The 14,348-nt window shown below is 48.0% G+C and overlaps 3 protein-coding genes across 3 annotated transcripts; 2 read left to right on the plus strand and 1 right to left on the minus strand.

Moving 5' to 3' along the window:
* Positions 1 to 2,992: 2,992 nt before the first annotated feature.
* Positions 2,993 to 5,190, plus strand: PtA15_15A413 (uncharacterized protein; the record flags this gene model as incomplete). Its single annotated transcript, XM_053163617.1, has 2 exons — positions 2,993 to 3,348; positions 3,423 to 5,190. 2 exons carry the CDS (start codon positions 2,993 to 2,995, stop codon positions 5,188 to 5,190), a joined length of 2,124 nt encoding a protein of 707 aa, XP_053027574.1.
* Positions 5,191 to 6,390: 1,200 nt separating this feature from the next.
* On the minus strand, positions 6,391 to 10,608 carry PtA15_15A414 (uncharacterized protein; the record flags this gene model as incomplete). Its single annotated transcript, XM_053163618.1, has 11 exons — positions 6,391 to 6,649; positions 6,743 to 6,857; positions 6,926 to 7,063; positions 7,135 to 7,297; positions 7,395 to 7,658; positions 7,756 to 8,553; positions 8,638 to 9,621; positions 9,716 to 9,865; positions 9,964 to 10,043; positions 10,116 to 10,298; positions 10,368 to 10,608. 11 exons carry the CDS (start codon positions 10,606 to 10,608, stop codon positions 6,391 to 6,393), a joined length of 3,375 nt encoding a protein of 1,124 aa, XP_053027575.1.
* A 592-nt stretch (positions 10,609 to 11,200) lies between these two features.
* Positions 11,201 to 13,693, plus strand: PtA15_15A415 (uncharacterized protein; the record flags this gene model as incomplete). The annotated part of the gene is made up of 9 exons (XM_053163619.1): positions 11,201 to 11,375; positions 11,480 to 11,896; positions 11,987 to 12,072; positions 12,163 to 12,502; positions 12,570 to 12,628; positions 12,712 to 12,854; positions 12,917 to 13,158; positions 13,249 to 13,433; positions 13,547 to 13,693. 9 exons carry the CDS (start codon positions 11,201 to 11,203, stop codon positions 13,691 to 13,693), a joined length of 1,794 nt encoding a protein of 597 aa, XP_053027576.1.
* Between the last annotated feature and the right edge of the window lie 655 nt (positions 13,694 to 14,348).

Below are 14,348 nucleotides of genomic sequence, written 5' to 3' on the forward strand. Positions count from 1 at the left end.
TGCTCTTGATGACCAGAACGGACCCGGTCATCGAGGGGAGTGTTTACTACTCTCGATGACCGGAACGGACCCAGTCATTGAGGGGAGTGTTTACTCCTCTCTGGAGAGAACCGGTCATCGAGGGGAGTTTACTCCTCTCGATGACCGGAACGGACCCAGTCATCGAGGGGAGTAAACACTCCCCTCGATCATCAGAGAGAACCGGTCAATGAGGGGAGTGTTTCCTTGTTTACTCCCCTCAATGATCAGAGAGAACCGGTCACCAAGGGGAGTGTTTACTTCTCTCAATGACCGGAAAAGACCTCGTTATCAAGACGAGGCTCGTTGATTCAATTGATGAATTTTTTTTTCTTGCTTGGTGAGCTGCAAGACTGTGTTGTCCATCTTTGCGAGGTATGAAGAGGAGCGGATGCAGGTGTGTGTGGTCAATTGCGGCCGGGAGGCGACCCGCAGAAGTCAGCAGGTGATCGCGGGTTGGACTGCCCCCGGCAATGTTCCCAGGGTCGTTCCGCGGGTCTGTTAGCGCGCAAAACAGGATCCCGGGCGGCCAAAGTTCGCCCCCGAACGCCCAGTCGCGGCTCCGTTAGAGATGCTCTAAGGCGCCGCTCTCAGACCATCCGCACCGGGCGCTAAGTTAGCCCGGATTAGGGCACTTAGTTTGACCCCGCAACCGCATCGGGTTGGATTAACCGGGGATCAACTTGACCCGGAGCTTGGTTTGGAGCTAGTGGGGTATAAATCTAGCCCCCACTAGTCCTCGGACTAACCTATAAAATGAATATGCATCATGCTCAATGGCATGAACTCTGTGTGTTTAGGTGCCAAACACATACCATACAGGCACCTAATCACATAATCTCCGATAGCCTCGGACCTCCCAATCTACGTCGATGCGGTCGGCCACTCGGATTAGCTTAGTCCGACCGTAATCCGAGCTAGTTAGTCCAGACTAACTTAGCAACGGATGCGGATGCTCTCATGGATTGGGAGTTACTGGCGCGCAGCAGAAGGGGCTAAGGTCCATGTTAGGCGCCCCTCCCACTCCACAGCTAGATGGACGCTCATACAAGCCCATGAAACCGGACACCTAGCTGAACCGCAACCCACGATACGCGCACGTACGACAAAGCGGAGTTACGCGAGACGAACTCGGACCGAGTACCGCGGAGAAACCAGCAAGCGGACTGGAGGACCAACCACAGCAACGCACGAGGACGCTCCAAGGTCCTCCAGGATGGACTGGTGAGTATTTAGGCCACTGGTACACTCAGCGGCTTCCACCACACCAGTCTCACTCAGTCCTTCATTCTCGACTCAGAGCGCGTATCACTCATCGCCAGTTTCCTTTTTTTGGCCTCCCACCCGCCCTTCAAGCAGGGGAAGAAGATGCTATGACCCCCTGCCCGGGGGGAGGAGCATCACACATTCTAGGGGCCTAGGGGGGCTTACATTAGGCCCTCCTCAAAGAAGCCTTCGGCTAATCGCTCAAGCTGTCTCGCGGAGGACTGGCCACTCGCCGCCTGACGCGCAACGTGCGCGCAGACGCGCTGGGCAGAAAGCTATGGTAATCCCACGCCTTGCCCAGCCGCGAGGGGCCGCCTCACGCAGTAGACCCACACATTGGGCGGCCTGGAGCCGCTCACAGTAAAAGTGACGCTCGGGTCGCCCTAGGAGGTCAAGCATAGGGGAACCCCCCATGGCTTAACACTCCGAACAATGTACAGCTAAGGCGCCGCTCTCATGGATCGAGGCACAGCGCGGTCATCCTCGAACTTAACTTAGTCTCTCCTGGGCGCGAAGCGCCCGTCTCCAAATCAGGCCCGGCTGCAAATCCCGCCGGGCAGAGTCTGACCAAAGGCTGTACCAGCTGAGCCCTCCGATTTGAGCGGCTTGCGCTAATGTCGCTAGCTGTTAATACAAATATTTATGTGATTTGCTGGAGTGGCCCAGTCGGAGTCCCAACCACCCGCGCTATGAGCGTTGGTGCCTGCGGCCTGGCTGAACTCTGGATTCTGGACATGTAATATTGCTAGTTGTATATGTTTGATACATCTGTTATGCTCAGTGGGGAAGGTGCGGCTCAAGCCGTCAAAGTGAGAATTCTGTTGATCAGATTCAAGGGTGCCATGTGGATGGAGTCACGGACTGTCACGGACAAGCCGGTTTGCAATGTACAATCTCGAAGGAAGAGGATTTGTACTGTATCGAAAAAGTCATGACTGTACATGCATCAGGGGTACAATCGAGCAATTCCTCCTCAGCAGGAGCCTAGCCCGTCTCTCTCTGGATCCCATGCGAGCCATTCAATCGGACGACTCAACAGGTGCCTTCTCTGCGATTCTATCGATTAGTTTGCCGTTATGGCGTTACATTCTGAATATTTCAATCAGATGAGCCACAGACCAGGCTTGACTCGTGTTGTCTATTTGTGTTAAGCCTCATTACCGCTTTAATTCCATCAATTGTGTGGTGGTACTATTTATCAGCATCTTGAGTCCAACCCTTCAATAAGCGAAATTCCTCCCAAGATTTGAGCACACTATGTACCTCATCTAAAACGTTGTGCTTTATTACGAAGATATTTTACAACCGTACCGCAAGTACACCAAACACATACACAAGATCTTCCTTTTCCCTCAGCAACATCCAGACCCTGCTTTCTCTTCGCTTGGCGATTTTCCTTTCAGTTCTTTCTCTCAATCTCCGCACTGCAGGTGCAAGTCCTCAACTGCGGATTCAAAATCGTTCTTTCTTTATTGAGCTCACAGATCGTCATATCTGGCTTTCCACTGCCAGTTTCCTGGTGCTGTTGTTGTACCGTACATATCCCGTCAATTGTTGACTAGCCCGTCGCAGTTTCATTGGCTTTAACCTTTCGTCGACCTAACCTATTCAGTGTCCTCAGATTACAGACAATTCGGACCTTTTAGTGCTGTAAACTCCAACTTGGTCAATTCCCTTTGTTTTGTTTCTCTATAACAACATAAACACCATGGCTGTTATGTCGGACCGCACGCAGACCTTTTTTCTCTCCAATTCCTCTACATCTCTTGCGGCACGCAAACTTTCCGCCCCGGTAGGCCCATATCAACCACCGATAACTAGTTCAACTCATGATCATTCGTATGGTCGGGGCTCACTTCTTCCTATGCCACCGAACTACAACGAAGGATCATGTTGGACCTTGGCATCAGTGAGGTGCCTCAACCCGAGCCCCCCCGAAAGTCGACCTCGAACAATTTCGGTTCAAGTGACCAAAGTTAGCCTCAGAATGGATGGTCGTTGGGCGGAGGAGAAACCCTACATTCTGGAGAAAACTTGGGAGGAATGGGTAGATCTTAGGGAGCAGTGAGTCTCATCCGTCTGAAGTGACGTTGCATACGTGATTCCTTTGGATTAATGATCCGCTTTTTGCTTTACAGGCTCATTTCCCGATATCCAGAAACTGAGTCCGTATTACCCAAGTTGTCTAAAGGCCAAGGCTTCCTGGAGTCAATTTTTAACAACTCGAAGCGCAGCCAAAACATCCAAACGTCGAACATGAAGGAATTGAACACTTTCCTCAACTGCCTAGTCGGAAAGTGTGCCAAGAAAGTCCTTAATTCGGACACTTTGCACGTTTTTCTTCAAACCGAACAAATGAGAGTAGGAGCTCATCAAGTGGAGTACACCGATGATGAAATCCCCTTGCGCAGAGGTCCTCAAGCTAAAGATCTACCGAGCCGCGAAGATTACACCTCTATTTCTTCTCACTTGCAAGCCTTCCGTTTCCCTGAGCCCAAGCAAGTTCTATCCCTTGCTCCACCCCATCTGAAAACGAAAACCTCTCAGTCAAACCTACACATGAATCTTGGCTCCGACGCTGAAAAACCTATCCCGAATGACAGTCTTCCCCCTCACGATCGACGTAGACCTACACTCGATACCATGACTATGATTGCCGAGCGTCCGCCACCACCCGGTTCAATACCGGATCTACAAACCGGGCAGGTTCTCCGTTCAGGCACTTTGAACCGCACCCCAGCTGCACCCAGCGCACGGCTTCCGAACAAATCCCGGAATACGCTGAGACCTACCACTGGCGTAGCTCGACCGCCTCCTCTGGCACCTCCTAAACGGCCCACCACATCCGATTCCAGGTTACCCCATGAAGCCATGCTAAAACTGCCGACGAACAAAGCCGTCTACAGTCCCAACGCCCCCACACCCGCGAGAAGGCCTTCCGAGCTCCTACTCGGTTTTACACGTGAGGCAGAAGCGTCGCAGCCTGCCAGGCCACGCTTGAGAGAATTCAAGTCGATGCAAGATATCAGGGCTTCAGCCGCTAACGTCAAAGCTGTAGGACGATCTGGAAAGACCGGTCTACCTGACGCTGGCCGTAACAATAGCGTTCCCGCTGTTGGGGAGTCTCCTCAAAGGGTTTTGCAAGTGCGATCTCCAACCAACCCTTGGCATAGACATCGGCAAACCCCTTCAGATTCTAGCTCCAGCTTCGGATCGTCGCAACTTTCTCCTATTTCTTCTGTCTTAAGTTCACCAACTGTTACACCATCTACTTCAAACACCTCAATCACTCAACCCACCCCTAATCAGCAAATCCAGCTCAAGTCAGCCTGCCGTCATAGTGTTGATAGTCTTGACCCCCATACGATGAACATTGATAGCTCGAGTACGCTGACAGTGGTCCCGGAGCGCGAACCGAGTAAAACTGTTGTCCGCCCTCACGTGCCGCCCGCCCCCTTTTACCCTATCCCTCCCCGCACTACCAATCATCCTGCAAATCCTCTCAAGATCAACAAAACCGTTGCGCCCTTCCCTCAATCTCAAAAACGTCCGCACACCTCCGCAGGCAATGCCAACGGTCTCAAGCCAAGCTCCATTACCCTGAAAGTGGTTCATTTGGAATCTAAAACAAACATCATGTTAGCCGTCCAGAAAGGCTTGTTCTCTCTACCACAAGTCAAGTCCAAGATTCAGAACAAGCTCAAGATGGCCGCTGATATTGAACTCCAGCCTGATTGGAGGATCAGGTTGACGATGGTTGATCAAGAAGAATTCGCGAGGGGTGGTGAAGTTGGAGAGGGCAAAGGCGTCGACCAAACCGAAGACGATGGCTCAAAGTTATTGGAATTAATCAACGGGAAACCCGCCGATTCGGAAATTAAAAAGATCACCCTTAGAATCTACTAACTCCAGATTCTCTCTTCACTTTTTCTGAATATAAATGTAGTTTAGTGTTAGAAGTCAAATATTCTTGTGGCTAAACCGAATCTTCAATTCAATGTTTTATTTTCTCTTATTGTGGGCTGTTTTCGCGTGGATTTGTTGAAATGTTTTGTATTTGTAAACTTTGTCGTTAAGTTCACAGTTTTTTTGGAAGTTCCCAAGCAGTAAAAAACAACTTCTTGCTAAAATTCTGCGCAAAGGACGTGTCCTCCCCTTTTTCCGACAAGCAAAGGGTTGACCACAACTCGTTCAAATCTTGACTGTTCTACACCATATCCCAGAAAGCTTCTGGGACGGCTCACATTTGCGAGCTTTTTTTCACTCCCATCATACTTTCTGTGTTTAGTATTGGTTTCAGTGTTGCTCCCGCTTGCCCCTTGTGGGGGGGGGGGGAGGGGGGACTTGCTCGGCACGCAAGCTCTACAAATTTACACACTCTTATCCAGAAACTCAACTCAAGCTATGGTGGGATAGAGCATGGCCCCTCCTCCAGACATAACACTTCTTCTAATGGGTAAGGGCAAAACCAATTCCCTTTTCTATGATCATGTTATCTCCCCTCTTCAGCCCCTTTTCTTTATTTCCTCATGGTCATCTTTCCTCTGTCTGGGATCCAATTGCCTTTCATTTTCTCTCATCTCTTTCTCTTCCTCATTTCTCTTCTCTATATCTTTTTCTCTACTTTTTCCTTATGCCATCCAGATTGCCGACATCCTCATGACATGTTGTACCGCCGTTAGGACAACAACACCACAAAACAAGAGACATACAGTTGTAATTACTCCGCTATTAGTTGTACAGTGTGATATGTGAAATCAAAAACACTATAAAAAAAAAGCTCCCGCTTCCAAGGAGGAATCCTCATTGTTGAATTGGTACCCTACAAGGCCTTGGCACATAACGCCAAGAAAAAAGGGCAGATGGCAAGACACCAGTCTCCCTCGCACATTCATCACCCAGCTTTTTTTTTTTAGATTGGGATCCGCTAACGCATGAAAAATTTGGCGTGTTAGTGGTCAATGAACACAGTAGTCAATTGCAGTTCTCTTGGGTAAACAAAAACTATGACGAATTTATACAAAGACATTGATGATAAGAAATCAAAAAAAAAAAAAAAACTTGCTTCCTGGTGCTATCTAACCAAGTCTAAGAAGTTTTCCCCCTCTAATCGATCATCAACTCTTTTTTAAGCTTAACGACCAGAGCCCATTCGTCTTTGGAAACCTCTGCCCGAAATACGTTTTTGAGAACGTCAATAGATTGTCGGCTAATTTGACTGATCAGCTCATCTTTATCGTCGAATTGACGACCGTAAGTCATGGCGGATTGGTAAGAGGCGTGTTCAATTTTGACCGCTACACCGGCCCCGGCTTGCTCTCGTTTAAGACTCTGGACCGATTTATGATTAATTTCTAGGGATGTACTGTAATCAAATAGTGAAGTGATCACATTTTTCAGCTTTTGCAATCTCCAATCCCACTACTGCCTTTTATCACAAGATTTAAAAATAACTTACACTTTTCCTAGTGGAATTGTCGTACGTGCCTTCGTAGTCGGATCGACTTTCACGACACACAGTGGGGTGCCAACTTTCAAAGTACCTTCCAGGATATCGCAGCCAACAATAATGGCTGGAGATGAGAATGCGAATGAGTATTGCTAAAGCAAACTCATGAAACTCATCTTCATTAAGACTCACGATCACGCTTTGTAAAAGCTTGAATAATCTTCAGTCGACATGGCCAGACCGCGATCGGCGCAGAATCGATTCTCTTGGCCTCCATAATATCAGCATTGTAAGCCGTGAAGGCGTCAAACAAATGATAAATGATATCGGCTAGAAGGTCACCAGGAATTGTGCTTGTCAGCACGCAAGTAGCAAGCACATATCAAAAAGGATATTTGTACCTTTGAAAATTTTGACACCTGTTTCCTCAGCCAATTTTTCGGCATCCTTGTCAATCGGTACATCGAACGCCAGTAACACCGCCAACTCCTTAGCCTTCTCCAACATCGTACCGGCCCGCATCACATCACGTTTATATACCGGGCCAATGTTGATCCCAGAAACCTAGCCAGTTTTTCCAATTAGTGCGCATAAAGAAACGTTATGTATCAGCCCATCATGTGTTAAAAATCAAATTCAAGGTTTGAAGCGGCAGACTGACCGGAATTTTACTTGTCCTCAAGAACTCTAGCAGTGCTTCCAAGGAGCCCAAAGTCGAAGCCTGTACGCAAACACCTCGACCAGATTTATCGACATTGCTCATCAAATTTGTCAAATCGCCCATCACCTCCTCCTTCAAATCTTCCTCGTCATCGTCTTCGGTTAGCAACAGTAGACGAGAGCCTGCAATAGCCTTTTCAAGATCAGGGGCAACGATTTTGATTCCGAGTGAAGCCTTGACTTCCTTGTGATGGACGTATTGGCCCTAGATGAATGTGAGCGTTGTAAATTTACCAGAAAAAAAGTTGTCGTGTCAGAAAAGCTGGCGACAGGCGGAGGAAGAAAAAAAGTGGTGAACCGACTTTGATTCTTAGTTCCTTCATAGGCTGTGGTGTAAGAAGCGCCCGGACTTGTGTCACGATTGGGCCATTAAGTCCACAAACAACGATTTTATCACCCTCTCGGAGGACACCATTTGACAGCACAACATCGATCGTTGTCCCTAGTCCCTCGATTACTTTAACCTCCAGAACAGTACACTCGAGTTCAGAGAGGTACATCAATCTTTCCGACATCCTCTCCTGAGTTAATTTGATTAGCAACATCAGCAGGTCAGGTACACCTTCCCCGGTGACGGCTGAAGTGGGAACCAGTGAGACGTTTTTTGAGTAATTCGTATTTTCGTAGTAAGGTACTGCATTAAGTCCTTGTTCCGCGAACGCGAGGACGATAGATTCGAGACGAGTCTCAAACTCCCGTTGAACAGGTCGGACTTGTTTAGAAAGCGAATCTCGGAATGCATTGTCTCTGATGGCCGTCCAACCATATAGACGATCGATCTTGTTGAGGGCGACAATGAACGGGGTTTTCTTATCACGAAGAAGCTTCAAAGATTCGAGAGTCTGCTGTTCTAGACCGTGCATGATATCGACAACCAAGATTGAAATATTACAAAGTGAACTTCCTCGACTACGCAGGTTCGTGAATGACTCGTGTCCGGGTGTGTCAATCATCAGCAGCCCGGGAAGCTTGTATTGCTTGAGGTCGTTTTCAGCCAAGACGGCAGTTTTCCGCTTGATCGCTTCCATAGGGAAAAATGTGGCACCGATTTGTTGAGTAATTCCTCCTGCTTCACCTTCTTGAACGTTAGTTTGCCGAACCTAATCATCAAACATAACATAAGCCGTCAATCAAGATGTATCAAGGGGGAGGATGGATCTCAGATGATGACTTGAAAAACTTGCCTTGTCTAGAAGTTTTGTTTTCCCAGTATCGACATGTCCTAAAATACAACATATAGGACTGCGCATATCTTCAGGTTTCCGAGCAGCCATCGCCTCTTCATGACGCTTGATTCTTCTTGCAGCAGCGTCAGCCTTTTTCTGTGCAGCCATCTGGCGAGCAGTCGACATTTTTCGGCCTTCCTCGTCCGAATCATCATCTGAATCCGAATCCGAATCGGAATCTGAACCAGAACCGGAGTCTGAATCTGAATCATCCGAATCTGAATCCGACTCCTCGTCAGATTCTTCCGATTTGCTGGCTTCTTTCGTAACCTCTACTTTGGCAGTGGTGCCTGTAGTTTTAGAGCCACTTGGCTTAGCTTTTGACTCGCTTACGAGTTTATCCTTTGGTCGTGCGTCAGGTTTATTTGACTTGGAAGGTGCCTGAGATTGCTTTCCAGAAGCTTTAGCGCTAGCTGAGGATTTGTTTTCGCTGGCGGTGTTGGGTTTCGATGAACTCGAAGCTTCTTGAGGTTTTCCCAATTTCTTGCTAGTTTGCTTTGCCAGGGTAGGTTTCGCCTTTTCGTCATCTTCACTTCCTGCATCCCAATCATCCTTAATATCATCACTTTCGGCCTCCCAATCATCCTTTACGTCTGGTGCTTCGGGAACGGGAGGCTCAGGGGGAGGTGGTGGGGGGGATTGAATGGCTGAAGGCGAGGAAGTGTCGGCAATTTCAAGCTTGCTGACATCAGGAACAGATTCCGGTTTAGATTCGGGCTTCATAACGTCATTCGTGGCCTCCTTCTTCGGATTTTTTTTTCGGTTTCCATATGTAACCTTTTTCGCACCAGATGACGGGGCGGTTTCATTGCGTTCTTGTATTCCCACTACCACGGCGCCCGACTCGACGAGGGCCTTTAGTCGAAGCTCAGCGGCAGCTTTCTCTGCTTTCTGCTTGGGAGTTAACAGTTTGCCTGCTTTCCGTAATTCCTCTTTTTTAGCCTGTTTGGTAGATGGAGGATGAAATCATCAGTTCTTATTCTCGGGAAGCAGGGAATCAGGGAATCGTCAACTGGATAAGATGGGAGTATCGGACCTTTTCCCTTTCTTTTTTCCGTGCCTTTTCTTCTTCTTTGCGCTTTTCTTCAGCTTCGATTTTCTCCTCTTCCTCTCGCCTCAAGCGCTCCTCCTCCTCGGCTTGTGCCCTCGCTGCAGCTTCCAATCTTTGACGCTCTTCCATCGCTGCCTACAACGAAGAAAAAAAAAAAAAACATGGAACTTCAGTGCATAGTGAGGGGATTGAGGCGGATACCCCTTCTATGCTGCAGGACCGAGACTACTCACTCGAAGTGCCGACAGTTTACCCCCGACTTTCTTTTTGGGCTCTTCCTTTGCAGGTTCGGCCTTTTCGCCAGCCTTTTTCTCTAGAATTTGTGAGCCAAGTTTTGTTAGCTCACACGCTGGCAGTCTGATACCGAAGAAAAAATCAGACTTACTCTTCTTTTTATTTTTAGATGTTGTGCCTGCAGGCTGGCCTTCATCATCCATGCCACCATCCTCGTTGTCAGCAGTTGGAGCAGCCGGGACATTTTTGGGTGCTGGAAGGCTTGGATCACTCTCAGGAGGACCCGACGTGGTTTTGGGATCAGGATCGGCAGTTACAGCTTTTTTTGATGCGGCTTGAGCTTTCTTTTTGGCCTTCTCCTTCTCTTTCTTCAGCTTTTCCTTCTCTTTCTTAGACAAAACACCTTTGGTTTCCGGGGTTGTACCGTTTTCAGTGTCCAAAGGCGGCGATGGAGGTTGTTCACTTATAATTTTCGCTTCAGCCTGTTGACGAGCTTCTCGGGCCTTCTCCAACAGTTCGTCGTCATCCAGATCCTCCGCAAGCGCCTTGGTCGCCTTCTTTTTGTTCTTTTTAGCTTTCTTCCCTTTGTCAGGCTCCGGATAAAGCTCGTCCATGTCAGGTTCGTCTAGCATCGGGTCTGCCATGATTTATCTGGTTCAAGTGCGTTCAAGTTGGTGGGGTTGTGTGTATCTCGCGTTCCGCTTTTGTTGAATCAAGTGAAATGAAACGTTTGGTCTCTGGTGGCTCGGATTCCCTCTGAGACAAAAGGAACCCCCCCCCCCCCCCCCGTGCGCAAACGTAAGCCCCCTCGTACCTCATTGAGCCGCTGTCACCCTTGTGACACCCAGGTGACTCGAAGCCGAGGCACACTTTGAGTTTCATGTTTCCCCAGCTTTCCCCACACTATGTACATACGGTGCCGGGTATGCATGTAACCGGCAGCCGGTCGGCTTGGAAGCCCAGCGGATGCGAGTGGTTACGTCATGGGTGCTGGTCCCACGACCTGCCCGGCTCGGTTCGGTTCACCTCCATCCGGCGTAAACCAAGAGAATCCATTGCACCACTCTGTCTGACTTGGAAAGTTACATCCTAAAGCGAACCATCTGCTCGTAAGTTTCCACAACATCCGTAAATACTTCAAGTCTTCACCTTTTGGCTTGATAAGTACTTACATAGAGAACCATCAGCGGTTTATAAGAGGAACTATCTGATCGACATTGCATTCTTTAGGTCCAAATGGCAGCCAATCAAAAGTCTAATGATTATTATATTGGCGTGGACGTAGGGACCGGCTCTGCTCGAGCAGCCCTCGTAGCGTGTGATGGTGAAATCGTAGCTGAATCAACTTACCCCACGACAACCTATAGGGACGATCAAAATCATGATATATTTGAGCAATCAACAGCTGAGAGTGAGTCCCACGTCAGTTTGACGTAATCACCGAAAATTCCATACAATCCGATCGTTGACTTGAATCCTATTGCGGTGTGCATCCGTGACTGCTTGGGTATATAGTCTGGAACTCAATCGCCAAGGCCTGTAAAGATTGCCTAAGGGACGCTCAAGTCGGCCCAGAACAAGTCAAAGGGATCGGGTTCGATGCGACCTGCTCATTGGCAGTTTCCACCTTCGAAGGTGAACCGATGTCGATCACTCAAGATGAGTGGGGGCCCGGAGAATCGAAGAGGAACATCATCCTCTGGGCAGACCATCGTGCACGCGATGAAGCTAATCTAATCAATTCAAGCGGCAGTCCAGTCTTGCAATATGTCGGAGGAACGATGAGCCTAGAGATGGAAATACCTAAGGTGCTTTGGTTGAAAAGACATATGCCTGAACATCTCTTCAAGCAATCTATGTTTTTCGACTTGCCCGATTTCTTAACTTATCGGGCAACTGGTAATCTAGCCCGATCCAACTGCTCATTAGCTTGTAAGTCCATTTCCATGACTCTAATGGATTCCTTCAATCTTCTGATCAACCTAATTGAAGACCGTGATTTCTCATTTAATTACAATCCAGGCAAGTGCTCTTACGTTCCTCCCGAGGTCGAGGGCCATAAAGGTTGGAACGACGATTTTTTTAGGAAGATCGGACTACCCGAATTTGTGTGTTCATATCAAGCTCTCTTACAAAAATGAATTCCTGCTTCAGACAGATTTCTCATTCTTTTACCTATTTCTATGTGACTTTGCCAGGTCGAATCCGATTTCAAACAAGTTGGCGGTTCCCCGGGCAAGCTGGGATTAATTCTGACTGCCGGACAACCAGTTGGTTCAGGACTTACGGCGAAAGCAGCCAACGAGCTCGGTTTGTTACCAAATACGCCAGTTGGATCGGGTGTGATCGATGCCTATGCTGGATGGATTGGTGTTGTCGCTGCCAAGATGGAAGGTGAAAAAGATAGCGATCTTGGGACCAGTCAGCATCGACTATGCGTGAGCGCTGGTACTAGCAGCTGTCATATTGTCCAGAGCCCAAATCCGGTTTTCGTCCCCGGTGTTTGGGGACCTTACTTGCACGCCGTCTTCCCTGGATGTGAGTGAATAACTCCCCAAATCGGTAACGTGATCCGGTGTTTACCGTCACATTTGTTACACATCAGATTGGATGAATGAGGGCGGGCAATCTTCGACTGGACAATTGTTGGATTTCATTATTGATGTGCGTTTACCTTAAGTTTTTTGGTATCACGGCTCTTGAAATGGCTAATCTTTCTTCCCCTGTGGTAAATGTCAATCATTTAGACCCATCCCGCGGTCAACAAGGTCAAGGAGTTGGCGCATGCAAAGGGCGTGAATCATTTTGTATTTCTCAATGACACTTTGAAGCAAGCCCAACAAGACAAAAAAGCGCCTTTCTTGACTTACCTAACCAAAGATTATTACTTGTAAGCCGAAATCCCTTTTCCTCGACCCAACGGAATTTCAACATTTACACCTCCGCTTGCAGATATCCGGATCTACATGGCAATCGATCTCCCTTGGCTGACAACGCTATGAAGGGCATGCTCATCGGCATGTCCCTCGATAAGGGAGTGATGGATCTAGCATTGCGGTACTTTATCACATGCGAAGCAATCGCATTACAGACTCGCCAAATAGTTGACAAAATGAACGACAAAGGTCACAAGATCACCGCAATCTTCATGTCGGGCGGATTGGTCAAAAATGCGGTCTTGATGCAATTGATAGGTAAGACGTGTTGATTGCTCTGTTTTTAATTGCGTATGCCCGAGTCTCAGTCTGACCCTTTATTTCGTGCCAAAACCAATGACCTATCAGCGAACATATGTAATGTACCGATTCAACTCCCAGCATCACATTCAGCTTCAGTTGTTTTGGGCTCAGCCATGCTTGGAAAGGCCGCTTATGTGTCCACTCAACTACACCAATCCCAAGCAATTTCCAAACAGGAGATCGCTGAGGAAAGAGCTCATCAAATGAAAGATAAATTGTGGGAGATCATGGTAAGCTATTCAATCTCTTCCTTTGCACTGGAAGATCTGGGTCGACCTGCATGCTTTGCTTGATCCAAGGGTCCTGACTGACTTCGAAAACCACCCTGGCAACGAACTCGTAGGTTGGAATGTCCAGGCCAGGTACAACGATCAAACCGGATTTGACCGAAAAAGAAAAGAAATTGCTAGACGTCAAATTCAAGATATTCAATGAATGCATCGATCTCCAACGAAAATGGAGAAAGGACGTTCAAGATGCTTTAAGTTAAACCAATGACTTCTATTGCCTTGTAATAGTTTTTTTCTCGATATGACCCAACAAGATCTCAATTTAGACCTAGCGGCTATCGACCTATAGAGTTCCCCCTCTCACACCTCCCAAAGTTGGTGCGCAAACCGACTCAAGTTGGAGCTGTCGCTTTCATCAAGCATACAACCTGCGCTATCAAACTTATTGCTTGAATTATCATCAGGCTAATCTTTTCCTACCTTGCCGCGTTCAATTTTCACGATGGTTGTTCCATATAACCGGTGCGCTATTCAGCAGAAAGGAATATACGTACAACATTAACGCAATGAGAATTCAACGACACCCAAGCGTTTTTGGAAGTGCCACCGCTGCCCAGTCAACTGGTGTTGTCATTCGGACAGTGGTTAAACCCTTCCTAGGCGGAATTGGATGGCGATCCGGGTCTTCATGTTTGTAGTCCGGGTCCTCATATTGTAGTCCGGGTTCTCATGTCTGTAGTCCGGGTCCTCATGTTTGTAATAGGGGGTTTCAAAATTGATCCAGGAAGCGTTCCAGGTCGGAGTTTCCAGGAAAAATGAGCGACTTGGAACGCTTCCTGCGGACCTGATCTCCTTCTTCCTATGCCCTTCCAGGACATCCAGGAAATCAGGAAATCAGGAAATTAAAAGAGGACA

Source organism: Puccinia triticina, chromosome 15A, assembly GCF_026914185.1.
Source record: "Puccinia triticina chromosome 15A, complete sequence".
Taxonomy (NCBI): domain Eukaryota; kingdom Fungi; phylum Basidiomycota; class Pucciniomycetes; order Pucciniales; family Pucciniaceae; genus Puccinia; species Puccinia triticina.